Genomic DNA, 15546 nt, shown 5'->3' on the forward strand with positions numbered 1-15546 from the left:
CCTGGTGTTTTGCCAGCAAATTATTGTCCATCAATTTTGTGCCTTATTTATTTAACATTCATTAAAATTTTTTTCCTTAAACTCCTTATAAATCCAAGTTCTGCTTTATAACTAATCTGAAAATCAACAAATATGTTCTGGGTAAGCAAGTTAATATTTTAAGCCTCAATTTTCTCTTTGTAAAATGAGTTTAATAATAGCACTACCATATAGGAGTCGTTTTGAGGATTAAAAGAAATTATGCATGTGAAGTCCTATGCCCAATACTTAAATAGTACTCATCATACCAGTTAGAGGTAGTGGTAATGGTGGTGATTATGATGTCAATAACTTGACTATTTCCATCATAATCTAACTCCATATTATACTTTGAATTTTATGACATCTCTCTGTCTCCAATGCTACTACTGACGATCTCACATCTATGCTATTGCAAGTTATCCCCTCCTCAGATAACTTGAATCCTCTCTTTTCTTTCTCTAGCACCCTTCCATAGCAGGCACAGGGATTTTTTTTTTTAATGTAGATCAGACCTCATCACTCTCTTACTTGAAGCCCTCCAATGGCTTCTCATCACATTCATAATGAAATCCAAACTCCTTATCCTGGCCTATAGGTTGGGCATGAGCTGGCCCTGTCCACCTCTCTAACTTCTCCTTCCTCTATTTTCCCACTGGCTCACTACTCGTCAACCATGGCAGCCTTCTTTTAGGGGGTCCTTTTAGAAAATTTACAGTCCAAGAGTCCTTTCAAGCTCCAAATTAATTCTTTATCAGGAAATTAAAAAAGCTTAAAGCTCCAAAAATCAACCATAAATCCTTTTATTCTTCCTTTTCTTACCTGTAGCAATCAAAATCCTTGATTTATAACACACTCTCATTGTAAATCACGACTGATGGTTCATGCCTTGTTTGTTTGTTTTTATAATATAATAATTAAACCTACTACCCAAAGTAAACACAATCCAGTATCTAACAATGATCCCCACTCCCTCCATCTAATGTCACTATTGTCCTGAATATAGGATACAGAAGACCTGAACAGCACTATCAACCACCTTGGGCTATTTAACACATATAGAGCATTCTTGTTAACATCAGCAGAAAATACTTTCTTGCCAAGTGTTAATGGAAAATTCACCAAGAGTGGCTATATTCTGGGCCATAAAACAAATCTCAACAATTTTCTTCAAAACTGAAATTAAAAATGTATGTTCTTAGACCATAATGGAATTAAACTAGAAATAAACAACATAGATATCTGGAAAATCCCCAAATACTTGGAAATTAAGTTAACATGATTCTAAATAATCCATGGGTCAAGAAGGAAATAAAAAGTGAAATTAGTAAATGTTTTAAATTGAATTAAAACTAAAATATAACATACCAAAACTCATAGCATACAATTCAAGCAGTGCTTAAAAAGATATTTATACTGTTAAATATATCAGAAAAGATCAGAGGTCTCAAATCAATGACCTAAGCTTCCACTTAAAGAAACTAGTAAAAGAGTAAATGTAAATCCAAAACAAGCACAAGAAAGTAAATAATAAAGATAAGACCACATAAGAAATCAATGAAATTGAAAACAGAAAAACAATAGAGAAAATCGGTGAACCCAAAGGCTGGTTCTCTGAACAGATCAATAAGATTAATAAACTTCCAGCCAACCAAAAAAAAAAAAAGAGAAGATAATTTATCAATATCAGAAATGGAAGATGAGACACCACTATAAATCTACAGATATTAAAAAGATTATAAAGAAATACTACAAACAACTTTATGTCCATCAATTTCACAAATTAGAGGAAATAGACAAATTCTTTGGAAGGCACACATTACCAAAGTTCATTCAAGGATAAGTTAATAACCTGTATAGTAGTACTACATTTACAAGATAAATTGAATTCATGGTTAAAAACCTTCCAACATCAAATACACAAATATATACATTTATACATATATTCATGCATAACAGGTCACTCCTACATTCTTTTGTCAATCTATATAACACCTTTATTGAACAATTTTGAAAACTTAAGATGAAATAGGCCGAATGCTAGAAAAATCACTTACCAGATCTGACTCAGGAAGAAATCACAGTTCTGTGAATGGTTCTGTAACTATTGAAGAGATTTAGCCTATAGTTAATAATATATCCCACCAAAAAAAAAAAAAAAAAACTAACAACAAAACATCAGGCGCAGATGGTTTTACTAAACTTCCAAGGAAACAAACCCCAATTTTGTACACGAACACTTCCTGTGAATATCAATTCAGTTCATAACTTGTCTCTTTGCTTTCTTTCAGTTGTTTTATAGGGTAGGGGTTTTTAATATGGTCAAATTTATTATTCCTTTCTTCTTATCTTGTTCACAAATATTTCTTTTCCCAAGTTCAAGAAGATGTTAACCTTTGCTTACTATTAAGAATTTAAAATTTTTGTTGTTGACGTTTAGGCCTTCAATCCCATCTGGAGTTGATTTCTGTTTTTAGCCTGAGATGGTGAGCCAATTTAATTTGGGTAAAAAATTTTTGTGCAGCTCCATCTGTTTAACAGTCCTAGTCCTCCCTTAACGTATTGATCTGACTTCTAATTCTGTCATTTAATAATATTCTATATTTGGTTCAGTCTCTTGCTGGGCTCTCTATTCATTGGTCAATCTATCTAATTCATAACTAATACTTCACTATCTTAATTAGTTTCACAGAAATTTCTCCTACCTGATAGGGCCAGGCCTTCAAAGTCCTCTGGCTATTCTAGGTTCTTTATTCCTCCAGCTTCAATCTCATGGTTAATTTAATCCTTTCTTTGCAATCACTCTCAATTCCCATGCCGTTCCTCTGTCACATTCACCAGACTAGATTCCACCCCAAGCAAGCTCTGTTAAAACCCAACTCTCCACCTACTTAGTCACTACACTGAATGAATCTGAAGAATATACAAAACCATGCTAACTGATGTAATTTCCTAACTAGTTTCAAAGGGATCCTTAGAACTGTTCGACATTCCTACATGCTTTTGTCAATCTATATTCCCACACTTTTAGATTTGGGGGCAAAACATATGTTGAAACCTAGTCCCTAATATGATGGGGCCTTTCAGAGGTGCTTAGCTCATGAGCCCTCATGAATGGGATCAGAGAGCTTAATATGTCAATTATATTTCAATAAAATTTGAAAAAAAACAAAAAACAAAAACAAAATAAAAGCCAAAAATAAATGAGACCTCAAAGAGGTGCCTTGGCCCTTCTGCCATGTGAGGCTATAGCAATAAGAAAGCAATCTATGAACAAGGAAGTGAGTTCTCACCAGACATTGAATCTGCCAGCGCCTTGATTTTGGACTTCCCAGTCTCCAGAACTGTGAGAAATGAATTTCTGTAGTTTATACACCACCCAGTCTAAGGTAATTTGTTATAGTAGCCCAAATGGACTAAGCAAAACAGGGGTACTGAAAGTATTTACCTTTTAGTGTTATGAGAATTAAATGAGTTAATAAATGTAAGGCATCTAAAATAGTATGTGGTACAAAGTTAGTACTATTTAAGTCGAGTAGTTATCTTGGATTATGATTTCACATCCTACCCTCTATCCTCAAACTTCTTTTCCCTACTCTTTCTCTTCACTGATGACCCTGCTTCTTAATTCATTGAGAAAATAGCAGTCAAAAGAGAAGTTCCACATCTTCCCAACAATGAATCTTCCAATTTACTTGCAGTTGTAGCCCTATACGCTGCCTTTATTACTACAGAAAAATTATTACTATATCTGAGATCAGTTTCTCCACTTGGGCACCTCTCTACTCTACACAAGGACTTGCTTGCATAATTATCCTCTTTCTCTAATGAATTATCCATTTTTTTCTTCTCTACTTGGAACAATACCATCAACATATAAAAATGTCATAAAATCTGCCATCTTAAATAAGCCCATCCTGACTCCACATTCCCCTCCAGATATAGCCCTTTTCCTCTGGATAGTATAGAAAAAATCCTTGCAAAAAGTGTCTATAGTTGTTGTCTACACTTCCTTCTCTCCCATACTCCCAATCAGGCTTATATCTTCACTTCTCCTTGGGATTCCCACTTGACCAAGTGACCAATAACCTCCACACTGCCAAACCCAAAACACAAATCTCAGTCTTCATCTTACCCTCCTTTCACGCTTGCTCACTTCCACATTCTTCACTTGGTTTTGGTTAAAGTGCAGCATTGGCCACTTCTTCTCAGTCTGTTTTGCCAGCACTGGGTGGTGGGGAGGGGGGGGCGGTGTGAGGCTGGCCACTCCTTCTCATCTGTTTTGGTTTACTTTCATATGCTAAGTTTTGGTGCACCCACAGCTCAGCCTGTAGTCTTTCTCTGTTCTACATACAGTCATCCCCTAAGTGATCTCACTCAGAGTCACAGCTTTCAATGCTATCTATTCACTGGTGACTCCCTTGAACTCCATACGCATATAAACTACTGCCCGTTTCACATCCCTATCAGAATGTCTAACAGACATCTCAAACTTAACACATTCATAACAGAACTCTTAATTTTCCCTTCTAAATCTGCTCCTCTCCCAGTATTTACCAGTCAATAAATAACACAAGTCACACATTTGTGCAGTTTGAAAATCATAATTAACTCCTCTCTCACATCCTACATTCCTTAGCAAGTCCTGTTGGCTCTATCGTCAAACAGTGTATCTAATCTAACCACTTTTTACCACCTCCATCCAGAGTTCAAGCCATCGTCATCTTTCAACTGGACTACTACAACACCTTCTTAACTGGCCTCACAGATTCATGTCTTACAAGTTTGTTTGTTTTTTTTTCTCCTAACAACAACCAGAGTGTTCCTATAAAAATAAAAACGCTATCTTGTTACTCTCGTTCAAAACTTTCCAGGCATTGTCATATGAAGAGTAAACAGTCTACACCATGTTCTATAGGCTCCATATAATGCTCTGCACCTCTCAAAACCTCGTCTAGTACCTTACTACTCTTCATTCAGTGTGCTCCTCCTCCTTGATCCTTCAGTTCTTGAAAAGTGCCAGTTCATTCTGCTTATTGAATCCCTCTTCCTGGAAGGCTCTACTCTACAAGCTTGTCTGCATGGCTCTCTCCCTTTAGAATCTTAGCTCAAATGCAATGCCTATTGAAATACTTTCTGACCCACCCTATTCAGAGTACCCACCCCACCTCCAAGTTACTATCATCTAACCAACTATATTTTCTCTATAGCACTTATCAATGTGAAAAATAATTTTTAAATTTCTAAATATATATTTTTTCTGCCTTCTTGCATCTAGAATACAAACTTTGTAAGAGCAGAAACCTTAACTCTCTTGTTAACTGTTATAGTCCCAGTGCTTAGAAGAGTGCCTGGCATGAACCAGAACACTCTATTTCATTCTACAGTAGAAACTGAGGTTTAAAGAGTTAATTAAATGAATTGGCCAAGGTCACACAACCAGTAAATAGCTCCAAAGCTTGGGTTTTTAATTAATACATCACATTGCTTCACTAAGAAATTTTCAATTTTCCATGTTAATTGTGAGCAGGAATTAAGGTTCAGAGGTCTAATTTTCTAAACTATAAACATCCTCACCACAGAAACCCAAAGTTACACCTGCTTCCGCCTGCGTTACGCCACTAGGCCCCGCCCCTGTGGGTTTCTCGAGAGCGTCTGCGCGGTGAGTGGTTCTCATGCAAAGAGTTCTGGGATTGGTAGGTTACGTTCCTTCTGTCTGCAGCAGTCACATAAAAAGAATTAAACAACAATGCAAATGAGATATCTCTGAATTTCACACACTTTAAATAAGATGCAGATCCTGGGAAGTGGCGCAAACTAGTCATTCAAACGAGAGGCGCCAGCGTCGGATCAGGCGCTTCGTGGACAGCCGCACGGGTCCTTGGCTGGGCGGGGCTTGCTCGCGGTGGCTTGTGGCTCCTTCCTGTGCCCCTTCTCTCTTTTGCTTAGGCTGGTGGTGCTGGCAACATGGGTGAGTTCTACCGGGACAGGTCGTGAGGATCGCAAGCGGAACGTGGGGTCTCAAGGTTGGGCAGGCGAATAGGAGCCGATTGGTGAGGTGGACGCCACAGGGAGAGGGCTGAGGAAGCGCCGCTCCTGCAAGCACATGGCCGGGCCCCGAAGGGACCCATGCGGCGCAGAGGCCGCGTTGCTCGCGGTCCTGAGGGACGCCGGGTGGCCGAAGCTGCCCCTGAGCATTGGCATGGTGCTTCAGTCTTTTGGGGGAATGCATCCATTGGAGCACTTGGGTCCACCTCTTAGCTGGTTCAAGGAAAACTTTGAGGTTTAGGCCATGTGCCAGTATGTGATGCAAGAGCCTACCGGCTTGTACTCCAGGTGAGGTTAGTGTCTTAGAAGTTGTAACAAATGACTGGGGCTTTTTGGCGGCGAAACTAAGGTGATTTTGATTTTTAGGCAAGTGCCGCGGTCTTCGTACTGCAAGGAAGCTCCGAAGCCATCGGCGAGATCAGAAGTGGCATGATAAACAGTACAAGAAAGCCCATTTGGGCACAGCCCTGAAAGCCAACCCTTTTGGAGGCGCATCCCATGCAAAGGGAATTGTGCTGGAAAAAGTGTAAGTGAAAATACGCTGCTTCCATCAAGGTTTATTTTAATATGGCAATTCAGGACAACTACATTTAAAGAAGTTGCGATGTAAATTCTAGGTCTTTGCATACCCACGTTTGTTTGAAAGTAACAAGTGTTTGAGGGTTAAGTAACTAAGGTTTTTAATCTCTTACCATTGGTTTGGAAGGAGTTGAGGTAGGATTGGAGGAAAGAAAGCAATGAAGGAATCCAGCTTAATGTATTTGGGAACTGTTCTAAGCAATTGGCACACGTCAACTGTTTAATTTTTGTAATTACATCTTCCTACCTGAGAAAACTAAAAGAGATGTTTGTTGCCTGAAGTATACTGCTCAGATTGAGCCACGTGAATTTGCCAGTGCTCATTTTTTTGACTTTACAAATGATAATTTCCTATGGTCCACTACTAGTGGTATTCAGGATTTAAATCTATAGAAAGTCCAGAAATTTCCATCATTGCGCTAGTGAAGCTAGAACAGAAAAAGCTTCATTTAAATCAGAGAGTTTGACAACTTAGGGTTAGATTGAAAATGTATTCCTTTTTCAGAAAGCCAGCTCACTCTTGTACTCTTTGTTTCAGAGGGGTTGAAGCCAAACAACCAAATTCTGCCATCAGGAAGTGTGTCAGGGTCCAGCTCATCAAGAATGGCAAAAAGATCACAGCCTTTGTACCCAATGATGGTTGTTTGAATTTTATTGAGGTAAGTGTTTCAGACTACTGTAGACTGGTTTAGTCTTTTATTCTTGGAGTAGTTTTTAGAGAATGAATGGGTACTTTTAGTGATTGCCACTGACACCAGAAGTAAACTGTTCATTTTATTCTAGGAAAATGATGAAGTTCTGGTTGCTGGATTTGGTCGCAAAGGTCATGCTGTTGGTGACATTCCTGGAGTCCGCTTTAAGGTTGTCAAAGTAGCCAATGTGTCTCTTTTGGCTTTATACAAAGGCAAGAAGGAAAGACCAAGATCCTAAGTTTCAATGGTGAAAACACAGTAGTAATAAATTTTCATATGCCAAAAATAGGTTGTGTCTTATTTTCTTTACCACAGAGATATATATTTTACCAATTTTAGGAGATTTGGAAAATATTTAATCCAGGGTGCTCTAGAGTAAATGCAATTCACTGTGAAGTTTACCCCCTTCATTCTTGGGTGTAAAATTGAAGCAAAATCCCAGCAGCTTTTGTGGAAGTAAGTGAATTTTAAAATTTATGTGGGAAGGCAAAGCAACTAGAATATCTAAGACAATATTGAAGATGGAGGGATCACAAAACCTAGTTTTAAGACAATTTGTAGCTACAATAATCAATGGTGTGGTATTGGAGGAAGGAAAGATAGGTCAAATAGTTTCCATAGACAGACATCCATGTACGGCTGGTTATTGTTGGGTAGAAAAGCAATTCAGTGGAGAGGTAGTCAATACTATAGATTTTCATTTTTGAAAAAAGTTAACTTTAACCTAAATCTTGGCGCTTATATAAAAAGCCAAAGTGGATCATATATCTGAATAAAATGTAAACCTATAGAACTTGTAGAAGACATGGTTTGAGGTTAGGTAAAGCGATCTAAGGCATTACACCAAAAGCACATTTCACACACAAGATAAGTTGGAGTTATGGGTTAAACATAAACTACTACTTTTGCAACTTTTCGTGAGTAAAAAGTTTTTTTAATTGTGAATAAGTAGATGTTTAATTTGTATTATCTGATATTTGCCTAACAAAGCCCAGAATTAACTTGCTCAATGAAATATCTGAGAAGATGAAAAGACAAACCAAAGACTGGGAGGAACTATTTGCAAGTCATACCCAACAAAGGACTTGTATCCAAAATGTATATAGAACTGTCCAATTTCAAAACAATCCTATTACAAAATGGGTCAATAAACACTTCACTGAAGAGGTAACAAGCGCATGAAAAGATGATCAACATCATGAGCCATTAGGAAAATGCAAATTAAATCAGAATGGTTAAAATTAATACAATGCCCCATACTGGTAAGGCTGGTGCAACTGGATCTCATAAATGTTGGTAGGAATATGAAATGGTACAGTCACTGGAAAAGTTTGGCAGTTTCTTACAAAGTTATACTTAACCCAGCAATTGCACTCCGAGGCAGTTGTCATACAGAAATTAAAAGTCTACCCACACAAATCCTGTTTGTGCATGGTCACAGCAACTTTGAGATAGCCAAGAACTGGAAACAACCTGTGTCCTTCACTGGGCAACTGGTAGGTACTGTCACAAAAGAAATTGTTACATGCAACAGCTATGGATCTCAGTATCATCCTGACTCCAAAAAGCCAATTCAGAAGGTTATATGTGTCCCATATTATGTATGTAAAGCTAAGACAATTATAGTGATGGGCAAGAAACCAATGGTCGCCAGGGATTTAAGGGATGTGGTAGAGTTGAACTATATAGCACAAGGGAGTCTGGTGACAACAGGTTTGAGTCCAGATTGTGGTGGTGACACAAATTAATACTTGTGATGGAATTTCATAGTCCTATGTGCAAAAAAAAAAAAAATTATATAAACTGGTGAAATACAAGTAAGGTCTGTAGTTTAGTTAATAGCGTATCAATGTCAGTTTTCTGGTTTTGAAAATATATGTTATTAAAGATGTTATTTGGGAAAGCTGGGTGAATATTATACACAAGCTACACTATTTTTGAAACTTCTTATGAATCTTGAATTCTTTATAAAGTTTTTAAAAATTGTGAATGAGTAGTCATTTCATTTGTGTTATCTCATATTTGTCTAGCAAAGCCCAAACAAATCATAAACTTAGAGCAAAGAATCTGGAAATCTCCAGCCCATTGGTTCTCAAATGCAGTGCGTATCAGAATTTCACCTGCTAGATTACAAACACTGGAACTTCTGGGAAACAACTTTTGCAGTATTTCAAGAGAAATCTGTCTTTGGCAAGCTGTCAGGCAGTCCTTATGCAGTTATCTCTTGCTTTCCTCACTGATGGGGGGTAGGGAGTGGGGGTTGGGCAGGGGGAAGAATCAGAAAACTACTATCTTACCCAGCCACCTATCTTATAAATCAGAAGTCCAAAAATAGTTCTTAATTATTGTTGAAATAATTTGTTTGAGTACTCAGCTGAAATCAGAATGACAGTCTGTCCTCTAAATGAAATTTCCTGTAGGAGACCCACCCAATTGCAAACAATAAACACTGTCCTACATGTAGCTACTTAACGCATAAATTTACGCTGGGTATTTAGTAAGAGTGTTTTGTATTTTTTGAAGGGAAAAGAGGTAGTATAAGATGATTAATAAATTTTCTGTGTTTACATGGATATGTATAAACACTGCAGTTAGTGATGTTCTTTTAAAAAATATAAAAAGATATTCAAGGTCACTATCAGAGAAATGCAAATTAAAACCACAATGAGATATCTCCTCACCTGTCAGAATGGCTATCATCAATAAATCAAAGAACAAGTGTTGGTGAGGATGTGGAGAAAAGGGAATTTTCATACACTATTGGTGGGATTGCAAATTGGTACAGCCACTATGGAAAACAGTCTGGAGGTTTCTCAAAAAATTAAAAATGGATATACCTTTTGACTCAGCAATTGTACTTCTGGGTATTTATCCAAAGAAAACCAAAACAATAATTCGTAAAGATTTATACACTCCTATGTTCATGGCAGCACAATTTATAATAGCCAGGATATGGGAAAAAACCTAAATGCCCATCGACGGATGACCGGATAAAGAAGTTATGTGTATACACACACACACACACACACACACACTGGAATATTACTCAGCCATTTAAAAAAATGAAATCTTACCATTCACAATGACATGGATGGACTTGGAGGTTATGCTGAGTGAAATAAGTCAGATAAATACCATATGATTTCATTTATATGTGGAATCTAAAAAACAACAAAAAAAAACTAATCAAAAACAGACTTACAAATATAGAAGACAATCTGGTAATGGCCAGAAGGGAGGGGAGTTGGGAGGCTGGGAGAATGGGGTGAAGGGGTAAAGAAGTATATAAATTAGTAGTTGATAGATGGTCACAAGGATGGGGAGCACGGCATAGGGAATACAGTCGGCAGTGATGTAATGGCTAGGTGTAGAGCCAGAGGAGAGAAAGAACAATCAGGGAGATTGTTTCATAAACTAAATAAATGTCGAACCAATGTGGTTCATACCTGAAAATAATAAAATTAAGAAATAAAAAATATAAAACTCTATCAGGGAAATACATGATGCCTCTATTATATGGGCTTTTTTCCTTTTCCTTTTTGATAATAGCTGAGAGACACTTCTAATTTGAGAGTTATTTGAACGTATATCTTTGTATATATGAATTTGCTGTGTTTCATTGTAAACAAAAATGTCTGGTAGCAGGATTTATTCATAGTGATCATGCTGTGGATAACATTCCCGGAGTCACTTCGAGGTTGTCAAAGTACCTAAAGTTTTCTTATTGGCTTTGCGGGAAGTCACTTAAAAAGGCCAGTATCGTAAATTGCCATATTGCAATACAATTTTCACTAACAGCTACTTGTATAATCTTTATTTTGACCTATAAATCTGTTTAAATGGATCATTCAAGTATTAACTCACAATTTTTATGACACTGTAGTTAGGAGACTGTCTCCGCAGGTTGTACTGAGCATATTTAGTTTTAGCATAATTCCTGTTCAGATTATTTGGTAAAGTAAAGGAAGAGAAACAGAAGTGGATATTAAACCTTATTGTCACAGTAATGTCACTATAGAAATTCTAGAGCAAAGCATTAAAACATTTAATAGTTGATTGTTTTCCAGCATAAATTGTCTCATGGGGAAAATCATTTTTAAAGAGACACATTTGAAGGGACCTGTGAGTGACAGATAATCGTTTTCCAAATTTGCACACACACAGTCTCCATCTCATTCAGACTGTCACTGAAACCTTTACTATGTGGTGTATATTTTCACAAATGAGGGAGCCATTCACACATAGCCTGCAGAACCTCAGCCAGACACGATTAGTGCAATTGAAATCCCCTCCTTTAACACGCTCTGCTTCCCTGATGACCTGAAGCTTTCAGACAGCAACTGTGATGCCAGGGAGCCCCTCTCCCTCAGGAGGGAGAGGAGGAAATCATGGCCCAATCACTCCTTCAGATGTTCCAGTCAGAGAAGTATCAGCTCCCTCAGCAGGATCTTACCAGTGATCTGCTTGATTGTTTGTGGTAATGTGATTATTGACATGAATTCTGTTCTCTAGTCTACTCACAGTATGGGAGATTCTGTTTAAGTCTGGCTTTCTAACACCTCTGTCACTGAGGTTAATTAGAAATAGAACAAGAAGTCATATTACTTGGCTGGGTTAAACGTGTAGGACATACTGAGCATACCCACATTTTCAAAGAAGTTTAGATGCTAATATATTATAATGTTTCCTTACCTCAAGCTAACGTTTAAGTGTGTACAATAGTGGGCAAAATAAGCCACATTTTAAATAATTTTTCACTTCAAGAACAGCTGAGAACAGCTGAGAGAAATGTTATTTGTTGAAACATGTACTGTCCATTAACACCTGCTTTGGAAGTGATATGAAATAGTTGTCATATCTTTTCTCTCCAACAGCTTTGGGAACTTTTATTTATCCAGCTTATAGTAAGATATTTATTTGTTTGTTTGTTTGTTTAATTTATTTTGTGGTGACATTCGTTAACGAAATCCAATAAGTTTCTATAGTAATATTTTAAAATATATACATACATAGTTTGACAGCTTCAGGTCCTCTGTTTTGCATGTGTTTGCAGGTAAGTTTGACCACTCTGCCCCTCCTTAGGTTCCCAATAGGTTCCCAGTATTTTCCTAGGCTTGTGATTATAGTATACAATAGTTGATTTTATTCATTCTGTATTTTATGTTTGTAATTAGGTAGTTTTTGTCCTGGCACTATTCTTAATCTAGGATATGTCCCATAGATTTTGGAGAGTCTAGGATCCTTCTGAAACTGAAGAATTTTCTGGACACACACACACACACACACACAGATGCTCCTCGACTTATGATGGTACTTATCCTGATACACTCATCATAAGTTGAAAATACCATAAGTCAAAAATGCATTTAATACATCTAACCCACCAAACATCAGAGCTCAGCTTTGCTTACCTTAAATGTCCTCAGAACACTTACATTAGCCTACAGTTGGGCAACTCTCTTGAGTTTCATCTCAAGAGTAATTGCTTTCTTTTCCCACAAAACAAGAGATGTGGAAGGGCATTTTGTAGACATGATGGGATGCAAAAAACACAAAACACAATATCCAAAAACACTGGCAACACAATACACTGTAGAGTATTGACAGTTCTCCCTCGTGATGGCATGGCTGACTAGAAGCTCCACCCTCCCAGGTTACCTCTCCTATGAGTTTGGTGTGTGTCCTTGTATACCATTTTTTATGTTTTACATATATATACTACATATACACTATCAAAAATGTGTAGCATCAGTGTATTTTGATATAGTATTTTAGGCTGTATGCATAATTAGCAACTAGTTTTTTTTCTGTTTTAACTCAACAATCTATTTATGAGAAGTGCCTATTTTGATACATGAAGATTGAATTCATTCCTCTTAATTGTTATATAGAACCACATTTTATTTAGTCAGTTTCCTATTAATAAGCAGAAAAGGCCTGGGTATTCTCTCTCTCTCTCTCTCTCTCTCTCTCTGAACCTACTGAAGGACAGAGCTAGGGAGACCACATCCCACTCTGCTGCCAATGTCAGGGGAAAGAAATCTTCTCAAAGGATGGAGTGGGTACAGTTCCCAAAGAAGAAAGCAGGTCTAGTCCTTGTCACCTGTAGAAAGAGACCATGGCAGCTTCTTTCAGACTCAGCAATCACCCCAAATGCTCCACAAAAATTTATTGAGCACTACTAGTGCCAGACACCATGCTAAACCCTGAAGATCTGGCATGCACGTGTAAATAATAAGCACCAAAGACTGTAGATACACCAAACTATGATTTCCATTACCCTATCAGGCCATGCTTCGTTAAATTTCTGCCTCTTGGTTATAATTAACAGTGATTTGGGGTATTTGAAAAGCTTCGAAATAACCCAAGAAATCATCAAGCAGCCATTGGGTTGATTTATTCGCACATAAAGTTAATTTGCATGAATGAATACATGTGAGTTTCCAGTTTTTTTTTTTTTTTTAATAATTTACAAAATGAGAGTGGGTGATCTCTAAAATCACTTCCACCTCTAATGCTTTAGATAGAACACAGGATACTTGCAATAAGGCTTGATCACCACTAGATGTCGCTATTGGCAACACAAAAGTGGATGAAAGCAAGGGCTTTACACTACATTATTGCTTGAAAGAACACTACCAAATTCAAGAATAAAAATGTGAAAGCACTTTTACAGACAAGCTCTACAAGAATCTAGAGGGGTAGCTGTGGGGACCTGTGTGCACATTAAAGTAGCCTAGTGCTATGGGTACAATATAGTTAACTACTTCCTATATTCTTCTAGAACAACCTTCAGCAATGGACTGGTGAGCAAGAAGATGGAATTGGAGGGTCTCAGACTTTGGAAGTGAGCTTATTTGTTCATTAGTTTTCAAATCTCTGATTATTCCCTGGAGTTAGAAGTACACTTCCATCAAATCTAGCACACATACACATCCATAGATATGGATACATGTATGTAATGTAGTTGAAACCAAAGATTCACAAAACAATAATACCCTCATTACGTGCAATCCACTTTTTTTCTATGTATTTGTGAAACAATCAAAAAATATATATGTTGGTCTCTGCACCCCCACCACCACTGTTCCTGGCACAGAGCTTCTAAAATCCTTGTAATTTCCTAGGTGATAAGAGCATGAGAGGCATCTTTTGTTCAACTCTTTGCTCTTTGACCCCAGTTTCTGACACAGATCTCCTAAATCCCTTGGAATTTCCTGGGTGATAGGAGTGTCTTTTGTTCTAATTATCAGACTCTTGGTGGGCTCCTCAGTAGCTTCAGAATGGGGGCTAATCACCAGAAAGACCAAGCCCTGATTAAAAACATGGTATTTTCAGCCCCATATGCCATCTTCCTGGAAGAGGAGAAAGAATAGAAGTGTAGTAAATTATCAATCATGTCTATGTGAGGAAGCCTCTGTAAAAATCCCCAAAGCACAGGAATCAGTGAGCTACCAGGTTGGTGAACACATCTACGTATTGGGAGGGTGATGAACCCCAACTCCATGGGGACAGAAGCTCCTACACTTGGGACCCTTCCAGACCCTGCCCTATGTATCTCTCTACCTGGCTATTTATCATATCCTTTATTAAACAATAAACTGGTAAACATAAGTGTTTCCCTGAGTACTGCGAGCCATTCTAGCAAATTACTGAATCCATGGAGGGGGTCATGGGAACCCTGATTTATATAGCTGGCTGGTTAAAAATACAGTTGCTAATCTGAGATTTGTGATTGGCGTCTTAAGTGGAGGCAGTCTATCTATCCAGGTAAATAATGTCAGAACTGATAAAACTGAATTATATAGTAGGACACCCAGGTAGCTGGTGTTACAGAATTGTTAGTGTGCAAAACCCACACGTCTGGTGTCAGAAGTGCTGTGAGTGGGGTAGTATTATGAAATATAGAAGAAACACAGGGAAGGTTTTTCCCAGACATATTATTCTATTTCATGAAAAAAATACTGGACTGGTTATCAACCAATAAATTGATTTTACCTGATATAATACACTTCCTTCCATTTAACACATTAAGAAACGGAGGCTCAGAGAAATGCGGGGACTCAGCCCAGATAAAACAGTAAGCCAGGACTCAGGCTTTTTAGGACACTGGCAGGTTTTGTTTCAGAAGGCTCTAGGCAAAAATCAAAGTGTCCTTGGCATACTCCTAGCCCTTTTTGCACTTCTGAACCTTCTACAACCTTTGAGC

At 37.7% G+C, this 15546-nt stretch overlaps 2 protein-coding genes across 9 annotated transcripts in view; one reads left to right on the forward strand and one right to left on the reverse strand.

Annotated features, from left to right (window-relative positions):
* Positions 1 to 5747, reverse strand: part of ATP6AP1L (ATPase H+ transporting accessory protein 1 like) — a 38182-nt gene extending 32435 nt beyond the window's left edge. Inside the window, exons 1-4 of one of the 8 annotated variants that reach the window (XM_036225854.1) lie at positions 5596 to 5747; positions 4154 to 4245; positions 3312 to 3362; positions 2076 to 2122 (exon numbers count right to left, since the gene is read on the reverse strand). In XM_036225854.1, coding sequence (XP_036081747.1) covers positions 2076 to 2122; positions 3312 to 3362; positions 4154 to 4245; positions 5596 to 5695 — 290 coding nt within the window. In that variant the 5' untranslated portion in view covers positions 5696 to 5747. Of the gene's footprint in view, positions 1 to 2075; positions 2123 to 3311; positions 3363 to 4153; positions 4246 to 4979 lie in introns of those variants that run through there. The other 7 variants (XM_036225855.1, XM_036225856.1, XM_036225858.1 and 4 more) reach the window with 7 other exon arrangements.
* Positions 5748 to 5835: 88 nt separating this feature from the next.
* RPS23 (ribosomal protein S23) lies at positions 5836 to 7625 on the forward strand. The gene is made up of 4 exons (XM_016123279.2): positions 5836 to 5989; positions 6433 to 6592; positions 7184 to 7304; positions 7429 to 7625. The coding sequence occupies exons 1-4, from the start codon at positions 5986 to 5988 to the stop codon at positions 7573 to 7575; spliced, it is 432 nt and encodes a 143-aa protein (XP_015978765.1). The 5' UTR covers positions 5836 to 5985; the 3' UTR covers positions 7576 to 7625.
* The last annotated feature ends 7921 nt before the right edge of the window (positions 7626 to 15546 follow it).

This window comes from Rousettus aegyptiacus, unplaced genomic scaffold (genome assembly GCF_014176215.1).
Source record: "Rousettus aegyptiacus isolate mRouAeg1 unplaced genomic scaffold, mRouAeg1.p scaffold_m13_p_8, whole genome shotgun sequence".
In the NCBI taxonomy this organism is placed as follows: Eukaryota; Metazoa; Chordata; class Mammalia; order Chiroptera; family Pteropodidae; genus Rousettus; species Rousettus aegyptiacus.